The sequence below is a fragment of the Triplophysa dalaica genome, chromosome 21 (genome assembly GCF_015846415.1).
Source record: "Triplophysa dalaica isolate WHDGS20190420 chromosome 21, ASM1584641v1, whole genome shotgun sequence".
Lineage (NCBI taxonomy): Eukaryota > Metazoa > Chordata > Actinopteri > Cypriniformes > Nemacheilidae > Triplophysa > Triplophysa dalaica.
In genome coordinates this window covers 6201544-6226889 of record NC_079562.1, presented here as the reverse complement: position 1 = coordinate 6226889, position 25346 = coordinate 6201544, and the positions used below count along the sequence as shown (strand labels likewise).

Here is a 25346-nt window from a genome sequence, read left to right as displayed (position 1 = left end):
TCTGCACTTTTCCATCTTCCGCTCGGAACTGCACGACGGTTCTGACTCAGCATGTGTGTCCGTATGATCTCGGTTGTCTGAGACTTTCCCCACTGGAATATTTCATGAGGGTTAGCAAGAAATGAGTAAATGACTTATGCAAATTGAAAAGCAAATTGAAATAACCGCTGAAGTGTCATGCTTTTTTAGAAAGATGAACTCAATGTCAAGGTCAAATTCTGTAAGGGAGTCACATCAGAACTAAGACTAAACTACTGTATTCCTGGACTCAGTATGTTGTTTAAAAAATTACTTTAAATAACCTCAAATTGGCTCAGAGTAACAGAACCGAAGAATGGATGCAAGCTGCAAGAGATTTTTAAGTTGTCACACAACACTGAGTGCAAATAACATTGACCTTAATGGTAAATATGCAGAGTATTAGAGGCTGCTTTCAACTTGTTTGATGTTTCCTCCTCTACAAATAACATGGCTGGATGGTTTTCTTGTCCTACTAACAAAACTTCCCAGGAAAACACAAGCGACAAACAGTAAGCACAGCTGTTTCACACAACTGCGATCTCAAATCAATTTAATGGCAAATCACACTCAGTCAAACACCCTTAATGTTGTAAAACTACCCCAACACGGGTTTAACTGGGGTTTCTGTTGTGTATCCGCCTAAGGCTGACGTTCTGAAGCCAGTGGACCATCCAGCAGGACAGGGATGAAGAGATCTAGCAGAAGCTTCGGTGTGGAACTATCCACCCAGAACCGCTATTTCACAGACACAGCTGTGTTTACACCATTCATGAACCATCTGAATGCACCCGAGCGTCCTTGGGTTTTAAATAAAGCTTTTCCGTGAAATGACGTCTGATTTTGCATTTGGGGAATAGAAACGAAGTGAAATTAAGAGCGCTCACATAACAAATAATCAAAAGTCGAAACAAAACCTTTTGCAGAGCTCAAAGTACAGAAATCTGTTTCGTGAAAGTGATCATTTTCACATCTAAGATGCTCTGGCGGTAGCATTGAGTTACTCGCTGTCCCAACACGCATCAATTTATTCAGTTCTGACCTTTTATTACAGCTTCTGGCCTTTTTCCAGTGTGGCGTGTCATTTAATGCCGCACGCTTATCCAGAATCTCTGAATAAACTGTACCAAATCACAAGGATTTTCGCCTTTCCGCAGGTCAACAAGAGATGAAAAAAGGCATGCAAGGGCCCGCATACATTTGAAAGCTTAGCAGAAACCAAGACTATTCAGTGTTTGCGGTGCTGTTTTGCTCATTTTAGACTTCATACCAATATTTGCACTGATAACAGAGGTTTACGATAAAAAAAAAACATGTTAACACTTCTTTACGCGAGTAAAAGACCTAAAACTTTATTAGCCAAAAACAATTCCTTCAGTGCATTAAGGAAACAAATGAAAACTTCAAGTAGTTACATTATATGCATGACTAATGTACAATTGGTATTATTCATGTTAAACTTCAACTTTAAAATGTCAAATTCAAATAATGACTTACTATTGTAAACACGGTTATTATATTCAGTTGCATATTATGACCTTCATAAATGTTTAATGTTTTAAAATGCAAATAAAAAACAAGTTAAGACAAAAGCTTGCTGTACCAGAACAAATCATATATTTCATACATTCATAACGTTAAATTCTGTGAAAAATCAATGACAACATTCGGATGAAAAAACAACTATTCAGTAGCTATTTCTGAAATCTCTGAATCTGTGAGTTTATTTTCCTCAATAAACCACATGATTCAGTAAAATACAAATATCAATTTTGTTTACTCGGTAAAGGCTCAGTAACATCTGAAAGGTAGGTAATTGTTCATTAAAGTCATACTTTTACTCATTAATGTATTTTTTATTTATTTGCTAAAAAACAATGTACAATGTATTCCCTTTTATATAACAGGTATCTGGAACAATTTGTGATAGGTGACTGTTGAATCTGTTCAATGTGGACCCTGTGTGCTGAATCAAAATATAATCCCAACTGCAGTTCACAGATGCAGTGCTACACAAATATCAGCAGTGTATATCTCTTAAACAAGACCAAATAAACATCATAAGCCTTGTAGATCCACAACTTTCCTGTAAGTAGCAGTGCTTGTGTGTAATGAATCTGCTTGTTAAGTAATAGCGAGTTTAAGTAGATGATAGAAACTGCCATATGGTGAAAATTGTCCGGTCATGTCTGAGGACAAAAACGTTTTTGGGCTTTAACCCTATAATAGAAATGTGACATCTCGAAACCGTTTTGTGAGGGTTAACACTCACGGTTCTGACATGACCGGACTCAACTTTCAACAAGAATCGTGGGTTCACATTATCAAGAGTCACAGGGTGAGAAAAAAATCAGCAAGGAAGCGTAGAAAACCCTTTCACTTGGCTGTTCATGTTCTGCTGATATGATTCTTTCAGACACCAGAGAATAAAGAGACCCCACAGCAGCTCTGTAGCTTGGTAAATTCCAAAGAAAATGATTCACTAAAGGTTGACCTCACTACTACCCTCAAGGAAATATTCGGTTTGAATAGTCAAGGTCCTGATTATGTTGAACCGCCGTGTTAAATAGAGGAATCGGGAACCATCACGAATAAGGAAACACATTCCTGCTACAGTGACCAATGAGAGGATATTCTTTCCATAACCTTGTTGTCTTGATATCCCCAGGCATTTTATTTCCCCTATAATAATGTACGGTAAAATCCTGAGACTCGCATTTTGCACCACATACTGTTTGTGAAGTTAACATGACTCAAACAGTAAGAGGAAGCTGCCATATCATAAGAGTATTTTCTGAGCTGGCACCCTGTGAAGCTTCCTTCAGTCTGCGAAAACCCCTCCCCCCTGAAATCACCGCTACCGAGGTGACCCGATCCCTCCTCGCCCCGTCCCTCTGGCAAGGCCGACCTTTGACCCACATGTCCGGGTCGTCGCTGAGTTCGTAAATAGAGCCGTCCTCCATACTGTGTTCCAGAGATTCTAAAGATGTGTTCGATGCTTCGTCCCCTCGTGCGGTTAATGGTCGTCCAGGCAACAATGAGGTCGAACGGAGGCGATACTGTAGCAACACTCCCCGACCCTTTGCTTTGCCATCCGTGTGGGTGGAAATACAAGGCTGCCGGAGAGATTCCTGGGAGGAGTCACTCCGATCCTCCGCCCCGCATGCAGAATCAGGGCCTTCCACCACAGAATCTCGCTTTAGAAGATTCGGGGACAAAGTGCTGGAAATGGCAACTAAGAAATCCACAGGTCCAGAGTGAGCATTGAGAGACATCATGCCTTTACCTGCACCAGAGTAAAATACATGTTTGTAAATCGGCAATAAAATAAATGTAATCAAATACAGTATTTCGATATACTGTAATTTAATGTTTGCAAAAAATAAAAACTGATATTTAAATTAAAGAAATTGAAACAAATTTGGAAAATTAGCTCATAGATTTGTGCAGTAGGCAAAGGTAGTTATGCATCATGAAGCACATCCACCTCCATACCTGTAATTTTTGGGATACCCTCCAGTTTGGGCACTGGCAGGGTGATGATTATACCCTGGGAAGTGCCCACCCACAACAACCCCTTGCAAATCATCAGACTGGTGACTCTCAGGCTCTTCTGACCTTTAAAAAAACAAGCAGTCCTACTGAAAAACTTTCATCAGTCATTTACTATTTACTGTATTTTTCTTTCGAACTTTGGAAAGATCAAATCGTTCTGTAAATAATTAAAAAAAGCACTGTGCTTTTCATCTACAATCATTGTTTCTTTAGAGACTCGGCACACTGCTGATTATCTCACTATAGCGATTGTTCTTCTCTCATCAGTTTTATGTTACTGGTCAATTATAGCAGTGTTCGCACGTTCTTCAACACTGGGCAAGAGACCTCAGGCGTTCAGGTATGAAAACATTCAAACGCCTGTTTAGACAGAAAGCAGCAGGAAGCGTTTCCCTGACCCTGGATCTTCTAAAACCACTGTTAATCACTACAGCTCATTTTAATTACATAAAAGTGGAGAGAAACATTACAGCACGTCGAAATCTTCGCCACGTCTGGATGATGGTCGCACGCTCAGATCACAGGGTCTGTTTGCATTAACAACCGGCAAGATTTGATTCTACAGTGTGCTGTCTTTAGGTTGCTAAAGCACTTAGGGAGACTTTGGCTAATATGTAAAGAAAGTATTTTAAGCGTGACAGTTATTCTGCAGGAAACCTCTGAAGGTCACATAAAAGCACTAGCGTTCGACAACATTTCTTATTAAAAATGTCAGTTCTCTGGTTCTGCCTAACATTTACAATTATGCATTCTTTGCCTGTTCAAGAATGACCGCTTACATAATGGAATGTCATATAAATCAGCAGTTGTGTATGCATATGGATTACATGGATGCTGAAGAAATTGGATGCAGAAAACTGTAGGTTTGGGGTGAAATAGAGATTTACTTTATTAATATGATTAATAATAGCACATATAATTATTATTATGAATTCTATTATTATTATTAATAACAATAATGATATTTTATTATTAATAGTAATAATAATATCATCATATTACCATAATTATATTATTGAGTTACTTAAATTCAGTAGAATATTTTATTATTATTATTATTATTATTATTATATTGATAATACTCTACTGACTGGTAGTTGACAAGAAATTACAAGTTACTAATCATTTGTGGACTTTCAAAATAATGTGTAACCTATTTGATCATTAATGGTATAACTGAAGAAGACATATTTCACTCCGTACTCAAGCGTTTGGTGTAGTTCATGATGTCTAAAGGTTCCAACTAACCGAGAACAGAACAGAACAACCGCTGTGCAGAACAACAGCTGACTTTGAAGCTAATGAATTCATCAGCCGTCACTCGGGAGCACACCTGTGGGATTAGAAGGCCATTGATCTGTAATAACCATATCAGCTTTCCAATATGTGATGTCTGTGGATTTGCATATTCACAAGATCCAACGGTATAAGAAGGCGATGTCTGCTTTCGCTTTTGTGCTCTGTGGACTGTGAACCTTCTTTCCATTACCTGCAACTGCAGCTCTGCATACACGCGCTACATATTTAAACGCAGCTAGCCTGTCGAGTTCGACAATCGCCTCAGGGTCACAGAACTTTCTAGACATCTATGCCGCAACCCTAGTCATTTCTACTATATACGTCTTTAAAAATACAGCTGTAACTTTGATCCACGGATTGATGTTCTCGCTTGTTGTCATAAACTGCGAGGTATCTCTTTTTTCCTCCGTTTTTCTCGAGTGCTCTAATGAGACGCGGCTGTAGCAGGAGACCAGCTGACATTAACTTGCTCTGGCTCTGGTTTTTAAAGTCTGATGTAGCGCTCTGGGTTTCCGGACCGCCTTCTTTACGTTCCGCTTGATGGCAATTGTCTGTGACATCTAAAGAATCGTGTTTTTTTTGATAAATGCGGACGTTGAGTTCAAGTGAAATCAAACGTTATTAGACAGTCTGAAAGGAGTTATTCTGCTCCAGAGAATCTTACAAGCTACTGAAGCAACACCAACCATATTTCTCTTTACATAGATCGATGTGTGACACGCAATTGCACTGAAGTGACAATTTGCTGTGCAGATATTACACCATCTACAAACCACGCTCCTCTGTGTCCTGGCTTATATAATGGGTGTTTACAAAAGCTCCTTTCAAAGAGATAGCAAAGACAGTACTTGGGCTGATAAATATATACCTGTAAAGGAGAGATGGAGGATTAAAAATAAAAAAGACAGCAACATTTAAGAGGAACTCCTGTAGGAGATAAAGACGGCTAAAGATCGCAGAGGGAATGCAGACAAGTTAAAGACAGGGTCGGAAAAAGAACCTCATGACTCATGACAAAAGTGTTGCCATGGAAACCTTCAGAATGAAAAGCATCGTCTGCGGTGTTACGCCGTCATTCTTATGTGACTTTTTCCTGCCATTAACCCAAAAGCTCCATTACTGCTCAGCGGGGTCTTAAGTTAGTCACTTATTCACGGCCTGTCCCCAGAGAGCCGGTCTGCAGACACCGTTCGAAGACGAACAACTTCACCTCTGTATCGTAAAAAGTGAGGTGCAGGGATTGGAAACAAACACGAAAATTTCGTAGGTGGACTGAGAAATCCTTACTGGGGTTGTGGAAAGAGGAGGGTGTAGAAACATTGATCTCCTGCAGGTGCTCCAGTGTCTCCGTATGGAAGAGTCGTATGGAGGAACCCTCTGAGAAGGCCATCCACACCCCACCTCCGGCTCGTACCATGTGTGCCACGCTCACCATTGGTTCCTGGTGGACCTCAAATATCTAAGACAGGATAAAAAAGACAATGAGATAAAAGTTGGGTTTTAATGGTAAAGCGTGACATTTCTACATCACTAGCAGACAAAAGAAATGCAAAACTAATGCCACCTCGAAACCCTTTCAGCTTCAATATAATCGTATATAATTAAATAACTTACTGCAATTGATGCTTATGGAACATTACCATGATCAAGACTCATTAAAAGTGTCATACATTTACCAAGACATTTTTATGCGTTCTAAAAAACGATATTGTCATTCCCATAATTTTACTTCATTACACCGGCGCACGTTTTAAAGAACCATTACACATCTGATTCACATTTATTCAATGCTATTCCAACAAATACTCATTCCCAAAGGGAATATACAAGCCATATTATCCTTAATACTTAATTCCCACTAAAATAGAAAGAAATTCTGTGCACGGCTCTGCATTAACGCTTTGTGGAAAACAATTGTATCTTCTAATTTAAGGTCCAAGATTTCATTCAAGATTTTGTTTGAAAAACCCAACAAACCTCACATTTTTAACCAAAATGAATAAATGTGATATTAACCTTTCCATGCCCTAGTAATGGTAAGTCATTAATAGGTTAAAGCATGAACCTGAGACCAATGAAAATCAATAAGCATGACAAAAAAAATGTTGGAATAGAACTCAATAAGGCATGACAAAAACAAACTGCTACAAGCTCCATTTCAATTCAGCTCTCTACATATCTCGTCTTTTCTCTTGTTCGCTTTCTCTCTCCATTACCGCACAAATAGAATATTGAACTATAATGACAAAGGGCCTTTATTCTTGATCCGTCTACAAGGACTCCTTGCACGAGTCTGAAAAATATTTTAGGAACAGAGAGCGTTCACCCACTCAAGGTGGTATGTGAGCGTGAAAATCTTGAGTTTGAAGTGTGAACGCACTACCATAAATGAGATGTTGTTTAGCATGTCTGACGCCCTGTTTTCATGGATCCGTCTCCAAGTATAAGTGACCTTATTTTATGATATTGCAGAAGTCAGGAGACCGCTCAGATCCGGTACAGGTCATTTTCACCTTATTGAAAGCTCGGCGTGAAGTCCACATTCTGCAGGAACTCTCTCTAATGATGAGAAACCTGTGTTACTGGCAGTTTAAGGTTATTTGTATCCCTTTATTCTCAAGAGTACATAGTGTGCCTATAAAAACAAAACCTAAACTTTCTGTTCGTGAAGAAGTTCAGAGCTCATTTGTGGTAGTCTTTGTACTAGACATGAACAACACTGGGTTGGTGAGGACAGCAGTGTTTTCTCCTTGTCCTGGTTGTGTTGTTGCATCAATTCCAGCTGAAGACCAAAAGGCTTTGTGGAAACCAAACTCAGGGATGTGGCTTCCTGGGACACCCTGGGGTTTAGCCTGTGGCCAAAATGAAAGTAAGAGGCCATTTTCAGGGGGGTTTTTCATTGAAAAACCTCCACCCGAGCGACAGATTAGTCTTATTATTTGGTTATTATAAGGTTTCAAGGCTGATAAGAAACAACACCTCAACTCTGAATTTGCTTAGACTGTTTACACCTGAATCATAACAATCTGCATCCACCTGTTTCTTAATCCTGTGATGAACTTGTCAAAAATATGTGACAGAATGCTGCACAAGCCAAGTCATATGTCAAAACACTTTAATAAAAGAAAATGTTATTAATCTCACAAAACAACACAGGACTGCAAAGTGTTAACCTTACCCGCTGTCTGCACCTGGGTCCTCTGTCCTTGTCTCACCGAATCGTAAATTATTATTCTTAATTAAGAGCTTAGGGATCTTTAAAGATGTTTGAAGGATCTATTGACAGAAAAGCACTCTAATATACAAAACTATGTCTTCAGAGGTGTATAAAGACCTTACATAACGAAGTGTTATGTTTTTAGTATCTTAGAATGAGCTATTTCTATCTACATACCCTCGGGTCCCCTTGCATGGGATTCACCATGTTGTTTCTACAGTATGCTTAAATGGACAAACTGCTTAACAGGGTGCGTTTCGTAAATGCGTCCTTCTGGAAAGAAGCAAACGTGACATCTTAGTTCTGTGTCAGCCGCCATAGTGCTTCATAAAGGAAAGGTGAATTGAGCTGTTGGTTGCAATTTATAACCACACCCCTAGGTGGTGCTACATTTCATACACTGGGCCACGTATTATTTCACTATGGACATTGAGTCAACAGGTTAATACCACTCACACACTATAGGCCGGTGGTTCTCAACTCTTGCCCGCGTGATCCATTTTCCTTCAGTGTTTATCCCAAACTCTGATATAAAACACCTGAACAAGCTAATCAGCGTCTTTACAATAGATGTGTTCAACTTAATGTGGCGCTGCACAAATCTATCATCGTATGACATTAAGTACCGCAAAAGAGATTTAAGTGCAGATTGCACGGTACGCCTTTGAATCTCTCTCGCGGTACTTTAATGCGATATGCCAAACAATCTGCGCAGCCCAACATTTAGTTGAACGCGTATTTTCTATAAGTCACTGATTAGAGTCTTCAGGTGTTTCATCAGAGTTGGTGCTAAAACTCGGCAGGAAAGTGGATCTCGTGGGCCAGAGTTGAGAACCACATTTATAGGCTACCCTTTCTTGGTGAAGAACTTGGTTACAGTTTGACACCCTTTCCTCTCTCTTTTCGCTCTTTCCTTTTTCTAAAACCAGATTTTGATTTAACGTTACTAGGCAACATTGTGGTCACTGTAGTTCTAGCGCATCTACTGCAACTAAACACTGTCACTGAGAGCGCTAAGGCAAGACCAAACCATTTCATTCAGATACAGGGGGGTGGTCGGTCAATATGGATGTTTACTTTTTGGTTAATGGGGATTTTTTACTTTTACTTCCAACAACAAAGAGATCATTAATTGTATTATATAAGAATTTATAATGAATTATGATGGATTGATAATTTTATATTAGTTTATACATATTTTGGGGGCCCCTGGCAGTCATGGGCCCTTGGAATTGTCCTAACTTTCCCCCCCTATACGGCGCCCATGATTACAGATACTTTAATGTTTAAGTTCTCATTTAAGTCTTCGGCAGGACAAAACTGCCACAAACACTGCAGCCCGGGAGGGAGGTAGAAACACACATTACGCCTGTTAAAAATCTCTTCATTGGCTTCTAACAACTTCATTTGAAAATGTAGTAATTGGTTTCTAAATCATCAACAGGGCTTATTCTAAATAGTCTCTGTAGTTAACTACTGAAACTCCTGCTTTTTTAAAGAATCAGAACTACAGTAAGCATTGTAAGAAACCAACATTTAGTGTTGATTGTTCTCAGTGGTCTACCTTTAAAGAACCTGTCAGTAAATCTTACAAAACAAATTTCAGGACATTTCCTCATACAAACCTGGTTCATTTCCTTATTATACATTCAATCTCTTTTTCTTACTTATTGCTTTGTAATGTGCTTGTTCTCTTCATTTACTCTCTTACATTTAGGGATTTTATGCAGTTCAACAATACACAATACGATCTGAGCATCAGTGTACCTAAACATTTCCCCCTCAAAACTCAGCATCCCGGCAGCGGGCACGAGGGCCACACATCACGAAGGTATCAATGACTCGAAACGGAGTGACTTTGATTTAAAAGTGATTCACAGCAAAGCCGTATCAGAAAACAATACACCACCCTCCCAAACACCTTTCAAGAGTCCACTGGGAAAGAGGAGCCATTTCATGGCCGATCCTCTAATGAGGCATGAGGGAGCGGAACGTCTTATCGAGGGTTTGCACACGGCCCCCTGAGGTCTGTGGTGCTACCGAGGAGCCCCGAGAGCTCTAACGCACAGCGTGTTCTTGAGTCTGGGGTTGAGGCAGATTAGTAAGAGAGAGTGAGGTGGGTGCATGAGACAGTTCTTTACTCGACGCACTGGCAGACAGGGATTAGCACCTGTTTGCGTGCCCTTGCCAACGGGTGCTTCTTTTGTTTGAGAGCGAGAGAGATGACTGAAACTGTCTTTGATGTATTCACTCTTTTAATTGACTTGTTGGAAGTGGGTGCATTTGCTCGCTCTCTCTCTCTTTCACTTTCTTGTTCTCTGTTTTTTGCTTTTTATTTTTCTTCAGAGACAATACCGGAAGCGCTATAGAACGCATAAATTACCTGATCATACAACTTGTTATGCAAAAACGTATGACGATACATGGTGTTAACACGGCCACACAAGACCCATCATTGAGTCTGAGTCTCAAGCAGAGACAAAGGTTACCCTCACACTGAGTCTTCTTTACATACTACATTGCTACATCACTACATCACAGCGGGAGAGAACTGTTCTTCACTATCAGAAGGGGCAAAACACAGCAAGCTTCCCTGTATCACACAAGCATCACACCTAACCTCTCATTAGTCCTGCATAATAGTAGGTGACGTGGAAAAGCAGTGCTTACTAGAACAACGCTGTTAGACACCCTCTCATTTAACAACGCGTGGGCCTCTGCCTTCTTTGTAGATCAGAATAATACAAGCAGAAGCCTTTCTGCATATTTACAAGCCAGACTTAGGAGCAGGGTGTCAAGCATCTATATTTCGAGAAAAACAGCTGGTCTGGCTCACTTGACGCAACAAAAGACACCTTGGTCGGTTTCAAAGAATGACTTAAACCAGGACTATAACTTCATTATTCTTTGCTTTTATCAAAATGCCATTTACATTATTAGTGTGCATCTGGAGACAAAACAATATTTTAAGATATGTCAGGACAATAAATTTTCAGTTAAGACATAGCTCAAACTTTTATTATAGAGTGGGACTAGTCATAAAACTTGTCTGTGAAACTGCTCACATAACACTAACTTAGTAGTTCATTGTATACGTTTGAGACGTGTTAATCTGGTGATCTTGTCTGTTTTTTCATACTGTGTAAATATATCTCCTGACAGATAAATATTTATATACAAAATAATTCACCCAGAAATGAAAATACTGTCAGCATTAACCTTTTGGGTGAACTATCCCTTTAATGTATGTATGTATACACTCACCTAAAGGATTATTAGGAACACCTGTTCAATTTCTCATTATTGCAATTACGTTGGTGGTGTAATGATGTGGGGGATGTTTTCTTGGCACACTTTAGGCCCCTTAGTGCCAATTGGGCATCGTTTAAATGTCACGGCCTCCTGAGCATTGTTTCTGACCATGTCCATCCCTTTATGACCACCATGTACCCATCCTCTGATGGCTACTTCCAGCAAGATAATGCACCATGTCACAAAGCTCAAATCATTTCAAATTGGTTTCTTGAACATAACAATGAGTCCACTGTACTAAAATGCCCCCCACAGTCACCAGATCTCAACCCAGCATCTTTGGGATGTGGTGGAACGGGAGCTTTGTGCATCCCACAAATCTCCATCAACTGCAAGATGCTATCCTATCAATATGGGCCAACATTTCTAAAGAATGCTTTCAGCACATTGTTGAATCAATGCCACGTAGAATTAAGGCAGTTCTGAAGGCGAAAGGGGGTCAAACACAGTATTAGTATGGTGTTCCTAATAATCCACTAGGTGAGTGTATATGTACATACAGTACATACATGATCGTCTATTCATACTAAATATTATTTTCATAGGAAGTAGTTAAGTGTTTAAATAAAACACTTGCAACCAAAGTAAAACATTTTTTTTTTATTCTGTACAGCAACTGTAAACAAATTTCCAAAATTCATTTTTTTTGTTTTGCATTTATTTTCAGAAAATGACCAAAAAAATTTAAAGCTTCGCTGCTGTTTTTCTGAAACCTTATGTCTCCATATTTTGTGATTTTATATTTTACCATATATCATTATCATTGGTCACCCTTTATGTTTGTCACTGGGTTTTGCAAATATCTAACCAACATCAAGTATAATAAAATGCTTTTTAAATTTGACAACACATTATGTAATCTTTAAAAAATTACAGTTTTTCTTTCCATTTCCTTTATCAAATCAAATTCGGAGTTGTGAAAAAATTAATATTGGATGGAATAATCTTGATTTTTATTCACAGCTTAGTTTGTAAATTTAGCCTTTCATTTTATTATGATTTTAATCTTTGACATGACATTATTCAGTCAAAGATATCAAGGTTACATTTTCACAAATTGTTCTATATATTATGTAGACTGTAGTAATGTAGAAAACAGTAAATTACACAAAAAATCTAATAGGGCAAACAGTGGTACTTATCTCAGTACTTTGGTATTACTTGGTTGAGGGTTTTATAATGTCTACATGTCTACTGTAATGTCAATGTCTAATCTTTTAACCTTCTGCATCAATAGCCATCCAGCTACCTCAAACCAAGATCATTGATTCGGGTCAGAGGACCAAGAAAGAACCACATAGCGTGGCTTACCTAGAAACTGCATGCGAGTATCAGGGGAAAGAGTTAAATTCTTACAGGCCCCATTGCTTATCCCACTGACAACAACATCATGGGACTTGTTGCAAATCGGCGTACAAAGAAGGCAGACTTACAGTTGCAGAGACGACCCCCCCCCCCCCCACACTTCCTCCTGCTGGTAGGTCAGCACGACTCCACAGGGAAGGGGATACAAGGTAATCAGCGGAACAAAAAAACAGAACTGGCCCGAACTGTGGAGGATCAAGCTGAACGCAGCAGGGTCCCACTCACCTACCACTAGCGCAAATCTCTTCTCTGACGGGCGCATCTACAGAAATCTCAGAGGATGAAAAAGATGTTTGATTCTGGAGATAAAACCCAAGAAGGCAGGACTAAAGGAAGGCTCAAGGTTATGAACGCCCGTTGGGCAGATCCCCAAGGGTTTAACTTGAGACTGAAAGATTGAAAACTGTGTTTACACCCAGCATTAAAGGAATAGTTCTCCTAAAATGAAAATTCTGTTGTCATTTACTCTAATATCATTCCAAACCTGTAATCTCTGAGACTCTGAGACGTCAAAACTGAACAATTTAATGTAAACTTTGTAAAATTTAAATTGTAATTTAATGTAAAAATTTAATATGAACGAAATCTGCAATGCATAAAATCACAGAATCAGAGAACCCCCCAACAAAATCACATGGACAGGACATAGGAGACCCACTAAAGAGAAATGTTACTACCAGTCAAAAAAGACAATCTGTCTCGACCGACCATCGAAACAGCCAAGACGGAAGTTAATAGCAGGTGTAAACAGTGCTGACAGAGCTATTTACTCATCCTGTGTGGTTCAAAAGTGTGAAAAGAAACAAAAATCCCAGAGGAGGTACCTTGGCTACAGATAGCAATGGATTGCTCCTATTATTGATCTTCACGTACAAGCTAATTTGTCAGCCAGCGCTGGCCGTGTTCCCGTGAAACACACAGTCTCTTCTATTTTGAAGTCAAGTGTAAATGTACATCAATGATAAGCTTACCTGCGTGGATAGACTGGACCTTTGAACCACAGTAACTGTGTTAGCACAGCTTGTCCAGACAGAGTCCTCCAAAGCCAGCAGCGTCCTCACAGGATCTGGACCGACTTTTACTTTTCTACAAGTGTCTGGATTCCACAGTTCCCCTACAAAAAAAAGAGAAAAAGAAACTCTTTAAAAAAAATAGACCACAGGGGACAAGCCCTATTCGTTCTAAAGACTGGGGTGTCTACACTTTGTGGTAATTTTGTCTTGATCTGGCCCATTTTGCAAACGTACTCAGACATATTTCACTTAGTATGTCCCTTAAGTCAGAACAGAAACCCAGAGGTGAAAGAACATGGGTACAAAACACAATGTGGCTTGTGAAATTACCTCGCTTCAAGGCAAATCACTAATCCTATCTGGTGGAACATTTTAATATGGCCAAAGATAGTCAATGTAAGTAAATTAGCGTGTTATTTTGCTTAAAAACAAATGCTGCTAATAGCAGAGCGACAAAATGTGCTGAATGCTAATGCTTTTGCCCTGAGCAAGCTACTCAAAGCAATTTGGTTTCATTAAAACTCCAGGAAAAAATCCTTGTGTGTGCAACACAAATATGCTAAACTGGTGAAACTGTATTTCTGCCAAGTTCTTAAACGTGCTGTGTGAATTTTTTTCGAGGATCTATTGACAGAAATGCAATAAAATATACATAACTATTTCTTCAGAGGTGGGTAAAAACATAATGAAGTGTTATGTTTTTATTGCCTTAGAATGAGCTATTTCTTTCCACACCGAGGGTCCCCTTGCATGAAATTCACCATGTTGTTTCTACAGTAGCCCTAAATGGACAAACTGCTCTACAGAGTGTGCTTTGTAAATCTTTTTAAATTTGTTCACATTTTTTCTCTCTTTTATGTTTAATAACACAAAAGGCTTTTAATCACAAGCCCTGCGATGTAGCCACCACGGACACCATTATGCGATGGATTATGAAATCTCTGCACCTCCCATCCCCCCCAATCAAAGTACATTAATGAAGCAAAATTAAAGTGGGAGCTGGAGCGAGCCATTTAATTATCATTTCCAGTTGTTTATTTCTGTCTTTGAAACCAGAATGGCTCTTCGATGGCTTCCGACTTCCTCAGGTTAATTGCGTGGCATATTCCAAATGTCAGTCTTCCAACGTAATTTTTTGTTTATGCTTTGAAAACATCCCTACAGCCGTTCATCCTCACATGAAGGTTCAGATCTGCTCAAAGCGAGAAACCTTCAGGGGAAAGGCACTGACTGAATCTGGGCAGTGGAAGTATCTGCAGCCTTTTGCGTAGTCTGAAACCGCAGCGAATGACATTTGAGTCCACTTTTGGGAAGAAGTGAATAAAAAGGAGTGAGTGATTTCAGACACTGGCGTATATAGCCTGTGTCTGAAAGTATTGTCACAAATTTTCGTCATAAACATAATAATTAGCTTATTTTACACCTGTGTTGTTTTGTGTATTGCCTGAGATTACTTCCGATTCAATCAAAAGAAACCGAGAAGAACCGGTACTGGGCTAATCTTGTCTCTCCAATATTATGAATTAAGACTCCGATACCAAGCTCAACCGTTAGATGTGAATGTACCAAAGGTTTGTTTAAATGCGTCCAAACTACATTTTAATAAAATGAACATATAACAAAATTCAACAAATCATATATTTTATAAAATTATTATACAGTAAAATAATAATGCAAAATAATATTAATTAAAAAAATATAAATAGTTATAGCCTATTGTAAGACACTTTAACCAAACATAACTGGATGTTACGTTGGGGTAACGCATGTGCGTCCGATGAAACGGTCTATTAGATTAAAATAAAGAGAACAAAAAACTCTCAAATTTATTTGCAGGCATACTTATTTTATTACGTTTAATTAAATTAATGAATATATTGAAAATAAAACACTTCTTTCTATGACATTCATTAATCCGGTTTGTCTTTAAAAGTAGAAAATAACTGTCAACAAGAACAAACATAAGTGTGTATAATCATACATTCGTGGCCCAAACGGTCAGTGTAAGCTGTTTCATATCAAACGGTCGTCTCGTGTTGTATCATGGGTAATAGTGAGTGAGCGAGTGTACTGTACATCGAATGTATACTCAAACTCAGAGTGCATTGTGGGTAAAAAAGAGAGAACAAATGTAGGGAACCAAGAAGTCCACACAGGTTTCGGACATCACTACAAAATGGCAGACACCCGATACAGGAAAATGCAAGCGGTTTCAGATACACCATCAATTTTACCGCTGTGCACAAGAAGCAGCAGCAGAAGTAGAAATCTGTGTCCTACGGGCTTTCATTCAGAAAGTTGCTTATTGCTTGTGGGTGTACAGTATATTAACTTTTTCAATTTACGTATTTTCAAAGTTAGACACCTCATTATTATCCGTATTCATGCACACTGTTGATTAGCCTCACAAAATGATTCTGACTTAATGTATCCAGGGAAGAAAAAACAAACAAAATACCCCCGGAAGCAATTCTGCTGTGCTCACACTTCTTCTTTTCTCATGTGAGGCTCTAGAGTTAATCACAATATTAACTGTTTTGAGGGCAATGTTTTACTTCATGGAATAATAAGGCAGTTTTGCTCAAAAAGTGTACTGTACTTCCCCTGCACTTCCTCATTTATTATAATACTAATAATCAATCGACATGATGCATGTCGGGATAATTAATCCTACTTTCCACTTCGGTGGAGTTAATTCCTTGTTGACAGCCAGGTAAGTAGCAAAATGTGATAAACCCATTGTGCGGAGGCGTCTGCTTCGCACCACCCCCAGCGTGGTCCCACGCTATCTATCACGTCTCCGACTGCTTGAGTTCCGCATGCTTGCCCGTGCCCTGTTGTCATTAGGCCACACTTACTTACAGCACATAAATATAGCACAGGTGCATGTAGAGGACAGATATATGAATCGCAAATTGCTTTGAAGGTAATCCCGAATTCATCGGCTTTCTATCTAACTAATACATACCCAGAACAATCTTATCATCCCTGTCTCATCTCTGAATGCATTCAGAATACATGACAGAACTAATGTCTCTCAGATACTCACTGAGGCATTCAGCATCCAGGGGACGGGAAAAAACAGGCATGAATGTTTGAATGGAAGGTTGATGAAAGAGCAAATTGAACATGGGGACTACCAGATTCATTTGTAGTATTAAATTGATTTGATTAGCCTTTCACTCTATAGAGTCCTTTTCATTGGGAACATATTAATAATTACCCCTCTTAATTATCCCACCCATTTGGTGTTTAATCCCATTAGTGGGGAAAGGAAAGAAGAAAACACTGAACGTAACTGTCCGGTTCTGTGCTAATGTGATACAGAGAAAAAACAAGCTAATAAGTAACGCAGACGTCTACATCCAAGGTTGATTATTCGTTACTGCACCTGCAATGCATAGGAAATGAATGGGCTTTGTTCTCTATAATACACAGAAACACAACAGAAAATGCATTTAAAATGATCTATTATCAAAAGTGTTGACAGAAGAGAAAAAGATTCAAAAAGAATCCCTTCTGTACTGAATATCTGTGAATGGCAGAATCAACTTCACTAAATCTCAGATCTTTCTTTTAAAATTGCTCGGAAGAAATAAAAATAGAAAACAAATTAAACAATGGTAAAAATCCATTACAAGTGCGGAGCTTTAATTTAAATATAGATTTTATAGGTAAAATAATCTGGATTTATGTCAATGTTGGTAACAATTTACACTAAATAAAACCTGTACAAATAGGGCACAAAATATTGAATGAGGCATTTATATAGCGCTTTATTGTGTATTGCTGTACACCCAAAGCGCTTTGCAATCATATTTGACCCTGAATGGATCATAAAACCAGTCTTAAGTAGCAATGGAACATTTTTTTAAAAGACAACAATACATTGCATGGGTCAAAATTATTGATTTTTCTTTTATGCCAAAAATCATTACGATGTTAAGTAAATATCATGTTCCATGAAGATGTTTTGTAAATGTCCTACCTTAAATATATAAAAAAATACTTTTGTAAGTGGTAACAACTTCAGAGGCCATTTTCTCAATATTTTTTGAGAAGATGCCTTTTGAGAAAATGGCCTTTTATTTTTGCCTATTCTAAAAACTCATACATCATTAGAAATCTTATTTATTCAGATTTCAGATTATGTAAAAATCTAAATTTAAAAAATTGACCTATTAGAATGGTTTTGTTGTCCAGAGAAAACATAACAGAGACAGAAATCATAATAATAATTCGTTGCAAATTTAAAAATAAGTTGTAGTAACAATCTCAACCGACAGTTTTTTGCCATTAAATTATGTTTTATTAACAAAGTTTGGGAGGAACCTAAGCACATAATCAGCCCGCTGGTGTATCATCAGCAATCAACTATAGCCTGAGCATGTGACCTCATCACAATCATTTCAGCCGGTACAACATCAGCAATCACAGAATTTACCCTATCAGCTCAAGCAAGCTCCATCATAAATAGACAAGTAGTCTTACCTGATGCTTCTCGCAAGTTCAACATCCCTCCTCCACCCCAGCTCCTCTCATTTTCCTCTTAGTCCCGCAGGACCCCCGGGGGGTGTGTTCTGGGCTCGAGCCGGTTCCGAGCCCGGCGCACTTGCCCTAACCAGGGTAGAGTGCTTCGGGTTCGGATAGACCCGGTGAGCTCGGAGCCCACTCCTAGCACAGCACGCCAAATATGCATAACCTTCATATCCATGCTTTACCAATTCATCCTACAACCTAGCTGCTTATGCGCGAGGGTGAACTCGTGAAGTTGGGAGCTGTGATTTCAAGACTGAAAACAGTGCGTTTATTATTTGTTAGCTATAGTGTATTAATAAATCATACAGGGCGTTTAAAAAGCTGCAGGTGTTCTGCCCTGCTTATAGAAAAACAGAAAAAAGGTATTTTGCCATCATTCATTGTTTCTTTGTTTTGGGCTTGCTCCTTTATACTGCTATTCCCGCTGGAGTTCATGATAAGCTGGATTGCCTAACTCTAGAGCAGGAGCTTTTCAGATGCACCACAGTGTAAACCGTATAACAAAAACATCCACACCGATAAGAAATAAGAGTTTCTGTAACTTGCACCTCCGTCATGTCTCTTGTACACAATCAGCGTTCCATCCCTCAGGCCAGCAAACAGGAAGTTTCCCGAATGCTTCAGACACAGGACTGGACAGCCCTCGGGGTTACGCAGGGTCAGAAGACACTGAGCAGCCGTGTCCATGCTGCCGTACACCTGGATGCTTGCCGAGAAACACAAAACCCATGCAATTAATTTTTTGAGTTTTACAATCAGTTATTCCAATTTGCACGAAGGCCATTTAAGAATATCAGCTATTTTTCTCACTCTTCGTGAATGATTTAACTTTCGACTCGAAATCACAGTGATTTCTGAGAGAGACACGAACACTTAATTTGTGCCAAAATGATTGCAGTTCCATTTCATTCCACAAAGGGAAGTAATACTACCTGAAAGCTGTATCATTTTTTATTAAGATATTAAACGTATGCCGCTTTTTACAGCATGGGAAGCATATAACAAGGAGAATTGCTTACACAGACTGTTATATGCTGCACATATGCGACACATGCATTAACACAGGAATTGCAAAAGTTTTAAACATGAAATTAATACTTTATCTTTATTTCAGATTTAAAGCTGACTGGGTCAATTTTTGGGCCTAATTTTAGTATTGGTTTTATTGATGTTGTTGATTTACATTGTTCTATTGCTGTACAGCACTTTGGTCCATTATAGTACTGTTGAATGTGCTCTATATATAAGCTTTGACTTGACTTCACTTGACTTGAAAGCTGCGATGAAACAAAGAAATCATTTTACCACATTCATCATCATTTTTTTGGTTGTGTTATTTAATAAGACATATTGGGACTACAGTGCTTAGCTGTCACCTGTTTCTGATCTCTGTGTACACTGTTAAGACTCTCTTCCATTTCCATTTAATTGTGTCGTAATCTCTTCATCTCTTCTGATTAATAGTTTACATCTCTGTCCAATTGTTTACCCCACTCCAATTATTATTTACCCTACTGCTCTAAACAAACAGCTGTTATATTAGTTCTGGCTCTTGATTCACATACGCAGAGTGAGCTGACACTAACCAAGTGTAATGAAAAATACTTTCGGGTATAACTGATTTACACAAAAACTAAAGCACCTTTATAGCCGCTGTTAATTCTACGGGATGAGATGATTCAGAGAGATGGCATCATTTAATAGTTTTCATGCGCCATTCCATCTCGACACAAACTCATCCTCTGAGCTGCCCTTTTGACTGTTTTACAGTACTGGAAAACTGTGGTTCATTATTTATTCATTTTTTGCTCCGACACAATCAATGACCTTGCCATCGCTCTACCAATTCTACTACAGGAACACAGTAGTAGTAGTAGTAACATACCTTCCATCATCAAGACCTGCACAGATTGTATTTCCGACTCCAGTGGGGTTGTAAGGAACAGTTTCATTGTCCTCTGAAGGTGTGGGCTCAGGAACGTATTCCAAACACCACACTCGAGATCCCATCTGGACGGTTTTCACGGGCCGAGGTGTGGGTCGGTTCAGGGAGAAGATATCTACCTGGCCTTGAGTTGAATCACCTCCAGCAGCTACCTGCAAAGGAAACAATGTTTAGGTAAAAGGTCCAGTGTGTAACATTTTGGAGGATCTATTAGCAGAAATGCAATATAATATACTGTGCATAACTATGTGTTCAGAGGTTTAAATAGACATGAATTGTCTGGAGACACAAGGCAGGATAACCCAATTGAGGTAGACAAGGCGAGGGTATGGGACAAACAGATATTTATTAATACAATAGACACTTACAAAGGCAAAACAAATCCCACGATGGGGAAAACAAGACTGGGAAAACTATTGAGTAAAACACGGACACGGATTGACTAAACTGAGAAAAAAAACACTTAATACACACACCAAACTACAGTTACTAGACACGGGGGTAACAGGAACTGGGAAGACACGGAAATATATTAACGGAGACAGCAATCAACAACTACCAGAACATTCACAGAAACTTTTACAAAGACTTTCACGGGAAACATTCATAGGGACTTATCACAATGAACGCGCACAGGACAATGAACATGAGGGTGTTTTAAAGGGAGCAACCACAGGATAATTAATAGGGACCAGGTGACAAAGATCAAACACTAAGGGAAAGCTAACGAGACGAAAAGGGCGGGAAACAAAGACGAGACACAAGAAAGTGCATGACAAGCCAATATAAGGAAAGCCATGTCTTTCTCACACAAAACCCACAGGCTATGCCATGTGACATGATAGCGGAATCATGACAGACAGTTTTTATTACCTTAGATTGAGCTATTTCTATCTATATCCACTGTGGGTCCCCTTGCATGGAATTCTCCATGTTGTTTCTACAGTAGCCCTAAACGGACAAACAGCTCTACAGAGCGTGTTTCGTAAATATATTATCTCCTTCAGCAAAGAAGCGAAAATGTAACAACATCTAATTGTGCTTCGAAAAGGGAGGGGTGGGGTGAGCCGTTGATCGCAACCTCACTGCTTTATGCCACTAAATTTCATTCACTGGACCTTTAAAGGAACACTTCACTTTTTTGGAAATATGCTCATTTTCCAACTCCCCAAGAGTTAATAAGTTGAGTTTTACCGTTTTGGAATGTGTTCTGCCAATCTCTGGGTCTGGCAATAGCAATTTTAGCATAGCTTAGCACAGATCATTGAATCCAATAAGACCAGTAGCATCTAGCATACCGTACAAAAATTGAGAATCTTGGGAGCTGGAATTTAGCATATTCCCCCAAAAAATTATTATAAACGTATAAATGCTGAATTTTATTATGGTAGATGTTTGGCATGATGCAAGTTTCCTCCAAGCCCCATCGTATTTACAGCCCATGTGAGTAAAAAAGCCTGGCAGCACCTATGAGTAAAGATGGCAGATTTCAAATCCTGAACTTGCGGGGATTCCTGCACCACAGTGAGTGCCATTGAGATGAATGAGAACACAAAGCTAATGGATAGCTCCCTCCGGGCATTTAGACCTCCTTGGTGCAGACAGACAAAGGAAATAAAAGCAAAAGCAGATAGAATGTGGGGGGGATAAAAAAGAGAACCATTCGTTTTTTCCCGACACCTCCTTTGGCTTTGTGCTTTTACTTACTATGATGAGAACCGCGCTAATCCGATTTCAAATGGCACAGACCTTTTTCTTTCCTATCCTGTATACTTTAATACATCCTAGCCCTGTTATTGTATTTCTGCTGGCAAGTTAAAATTATATATCTAGGCGCTCTGCTTCATAATGTCTCGGAAAGTCACATGCTATCACCCCTAATGCATTCTTAGTGTCAGCTCAATAACTTCAAACATCTTTCGGTGAAACTCCAGGGATCTTTTCATCACCAACTAAGAGCAAAAGGTTGGGCTGGAGAGACGTCTTTGAAAGGCGTTGAGCTGTTTGACTATAGAGGGTTTCCTTTGGGCTGATGATTGATCGCCTCCTTAAAACAGACACTGAGATGACAAACTCCATCCTCTGTGAAATTACATGCAGTTGACAGAATACGACTTCAGCACACATCTGCTTATAAATCCATCTACCTGTGTCTTTCCTCAGCTACCGATGTAGGTTAACCCCCATTCATTTCCCTACACAAGGGCCTGGAGGTACTCTAAAATTCAAACTCTTGTAACACATTTGGAGTGCGTTGCATCATAAATTAATAATTTTTTTTTAATACGTGGAAAATAGTGTTTGTCTTATCTCTCCAGCTACGCATTCTCGCACGGTTTTCTCGTTCATGCATAATGCAATGGATGAAACCCTCTCGCCATTAGAAATGAAAAGAACTGATCAGCGTCCTATCATATGTGCTGTACAAATTGGCTCATCTCTCCTCGCGCGCCGCTAAACTGCTCCAATTACAAAATATGTTCGAAAAGAGTCTTCCAGCTTCAAGAGGAGGTCTATTTGAATATTACAGACAAATGCAAATGCAGCTCTGTTCGTTCGAAGGCCTCATTATAAATGAGTTTTTGTTTAGAGGCGATCCTTTATGATTACCTTAGGATACAAAGCAAGTAGGCCCAGCCAAGTGGAGTTTAATCCGGACAAAAATAACAGGAACGCAACGGCGGAGAGGGAGAGAGGAATGGACAACGGAGATTAATTCTCGCTCTGAGTCATGTTATGTGAGCAAAAGGCACAGGCTAAAGATAGTCTTTAGTCTTCTATTTTTTCCCTCCAATTTGCATGCAATCATTTGTCTGATTTGTATCAGAGTGCAGGATCTGGACGGCTAAGGTCTCGTGGGACGAGCAAAGCAAGGCGGTGCAAATAAAGGCCTGTTGCAATGGCGCAGTGGGAGATAGGAAAGGCTTATCTTCGCTTGGAAATAACCGAATCTTTCTGCGTTCTCGCTACTCATCCACAACCTCCGGCAGACCTTGTTTTCTCGAAAACGTAAATCCGCAACGAGCCCCCCTCTTTCCATTCGATTTCTCCGCGGACTGGGTGGAATTACAGTTCCCTGACAAAATCATCAGTACTTGTTTAGAGAGTGGAAATCTGGAACCCTGCCCTTGATGGCAGCTCTGTTTTCTGGCCGGAAAGCTGTGAAAACCAGTTTTAAAGCCAACGCTCTGGACAGCACAGCATTAATTATGCTAAAATTGACTAAGAGGCTGGGGAGAACGGAGCTAGTCGGGGGAACAGAACTTCATCTGTCTCTTTGTTTACAGTGGGCAAATTCACAAATTTGTGTGTCACGTACAATGATTACAGGATGGATGAATCTGGATTAAAAAATTGCTTGTTTTAAACACACATAGCCCCCTTCCCCAAGATTATCTCACTATTACTACTAATATTATTTATACAGACCAGTCTAGTTCTTCCACACTAGACTGAATCAATCATTTCTTTATGAACCATGTTTTGTGCACAGGGGCATTGACATGCTGGAATAGAAAAGGGTCTTGCCCAAACTGTTGCTATAAATTAGAAGCACACAATTCCCTAGAATATCATCATATACTTTGACATTTAAGGGATAGTCTGAAAATGAAAAATCTGTCATCATTTAATCAACCTCAGGTTGTTTCAAACCTGCATACATTTCTTTGTTCCAATGAATGCAGAGAAAATTTTTTGGAAGAACGTTAGCAATTTTCAGTTCTGGGACATCTTTAACTACCATAGCAGTACAAAAAATATTGTATTTTTTTTCGTTCTGTTAAACACATTATATTGTTCTTCCTACTATGGTAGTCAATGATGTCCCGGAACTTATCATTACTAACATTCTTCCAAATATCTTTCTTTGTGTTCATCAGAAGAAAGTAATTTACACAGGTATGACATTACATGAGCCCGAGTGCATAGTGATAGATTTTAAATTAGCATGAACTATCCCTTTAAGATTGGTGCTCCCAGAAATGACTAAAATAGTCAAACATTTTTCTCTAGAAAGGGGTGTCCCAAAACTTTTGTCTACCACATGGATAAAAAAACATTATTTTCAAATAAAGTAACCAAACTAAATTACAAAAATTAGAAAATACAAACAATTTAAAACAAAAGATAATTCCTTGAAAAGGTTTCATGTAGTTGGAAGGTTTAAAAGGCCTGACAGACAAGGGTTTGCTGGGCTGTCGCTAGGCAGTTACTAGGTTTAAATACATTATTCATAGCAAGGCTCAATATCATTACATCAATGTAAATCTATGAGGCTTGCTTGGATTTTTGATCTTCTGATGGGAAAACTGCAAGTTGGATCAGAGAGAAAAAGATACGTACAGGGTCAGAATATGCAGATTCTCCATGAAATTTGCTGCTTGAAGACTCTTAAAAGTTACATTTATAAATGTCTCGCTAGATCAAGTCTTCTATATCAACCCAACAGTTTCGAATAAATATTTCACACCACTCTATGTCTGGCATTGATACTTCACAGAGACTTAAAGGGGCAATTTTTGATTAATAGCGGCCACTAGTGTTGTATAATAGATTTCCAACGAATCTCTCAGTCCAAACATGACGGTGGCCACCCTAGTATAAAAAGATGTCGTTCTCATGTTGACGCAGGGAAGAGATCAAGCGGGCATTGGAAAGACTGTAGAAAGAGATAGCCCTTATTTAATACATAAAATAAAAGGTCTGTGGGTTTTAAGTATAAAAAGATGGATAAAAGTCAGACAATAGATAGGACCTGCGTTAATAATATAAAGACTTTCCAGCAGAGACGCGTTAGGACCCGCTGTACTCATAGATATCTATGGAGATACTTTACAGCAGAGTCGTTGAAGAGAAAGATCGCCTTAAAATCACCCCCGAGGAGGTTCCTTCGATTCGGTTAAGTATGTGAGTAACATTCGTTTTTCTCTTTGTTAGGACGAATATATGTTGTTTATTTTGTTCCTATAGTAGCTTTGTGATGGAGCAGTTTTTTCATTGTTTATCTGGAACCACTATAACATTGTACTCAGTCCAGATACTGGATAGAGAGAGCGAAAGCACTTTGAGTGAAAGACTGTAG

At 39.0% G+C, this 25346-nt stretch overlaps 1 protein-coding gene across 1 annotated transcript in view; it reads right to left on the bottom strand.

The window, feature by feature from the left end:
- Positions 1 to 1356: 1356 nt before the first annotated feature.
- Positions 1357 to 25346, bottom strand: part of arhgef10la (Rho guanine nucleotide exchange factor (GEF) 10-like a) — a 105709-nt gene continuing 81719 nt past the window's right edge. Inside the window, 6 exon segments of the mRNA XM_056735107.1 lie at positions 1357 to 3304; positions 3514 to 3636; positions 6160 to 6331; positions 13738 to 13880; positions 18867 to 19024; positions 20204 to 20415. Of these exon segments, the coding sequence (XP_056591085.1) occupies positions 2772 to 3304; positions 3514 to 3636; positions 6160 to 6331; positions 13738 to 13880; positions 18867 to 19024; positions 20204 to 20415 (1341 nt within the window). The 3' untranslated portion in view covers positions 1357 to 2771.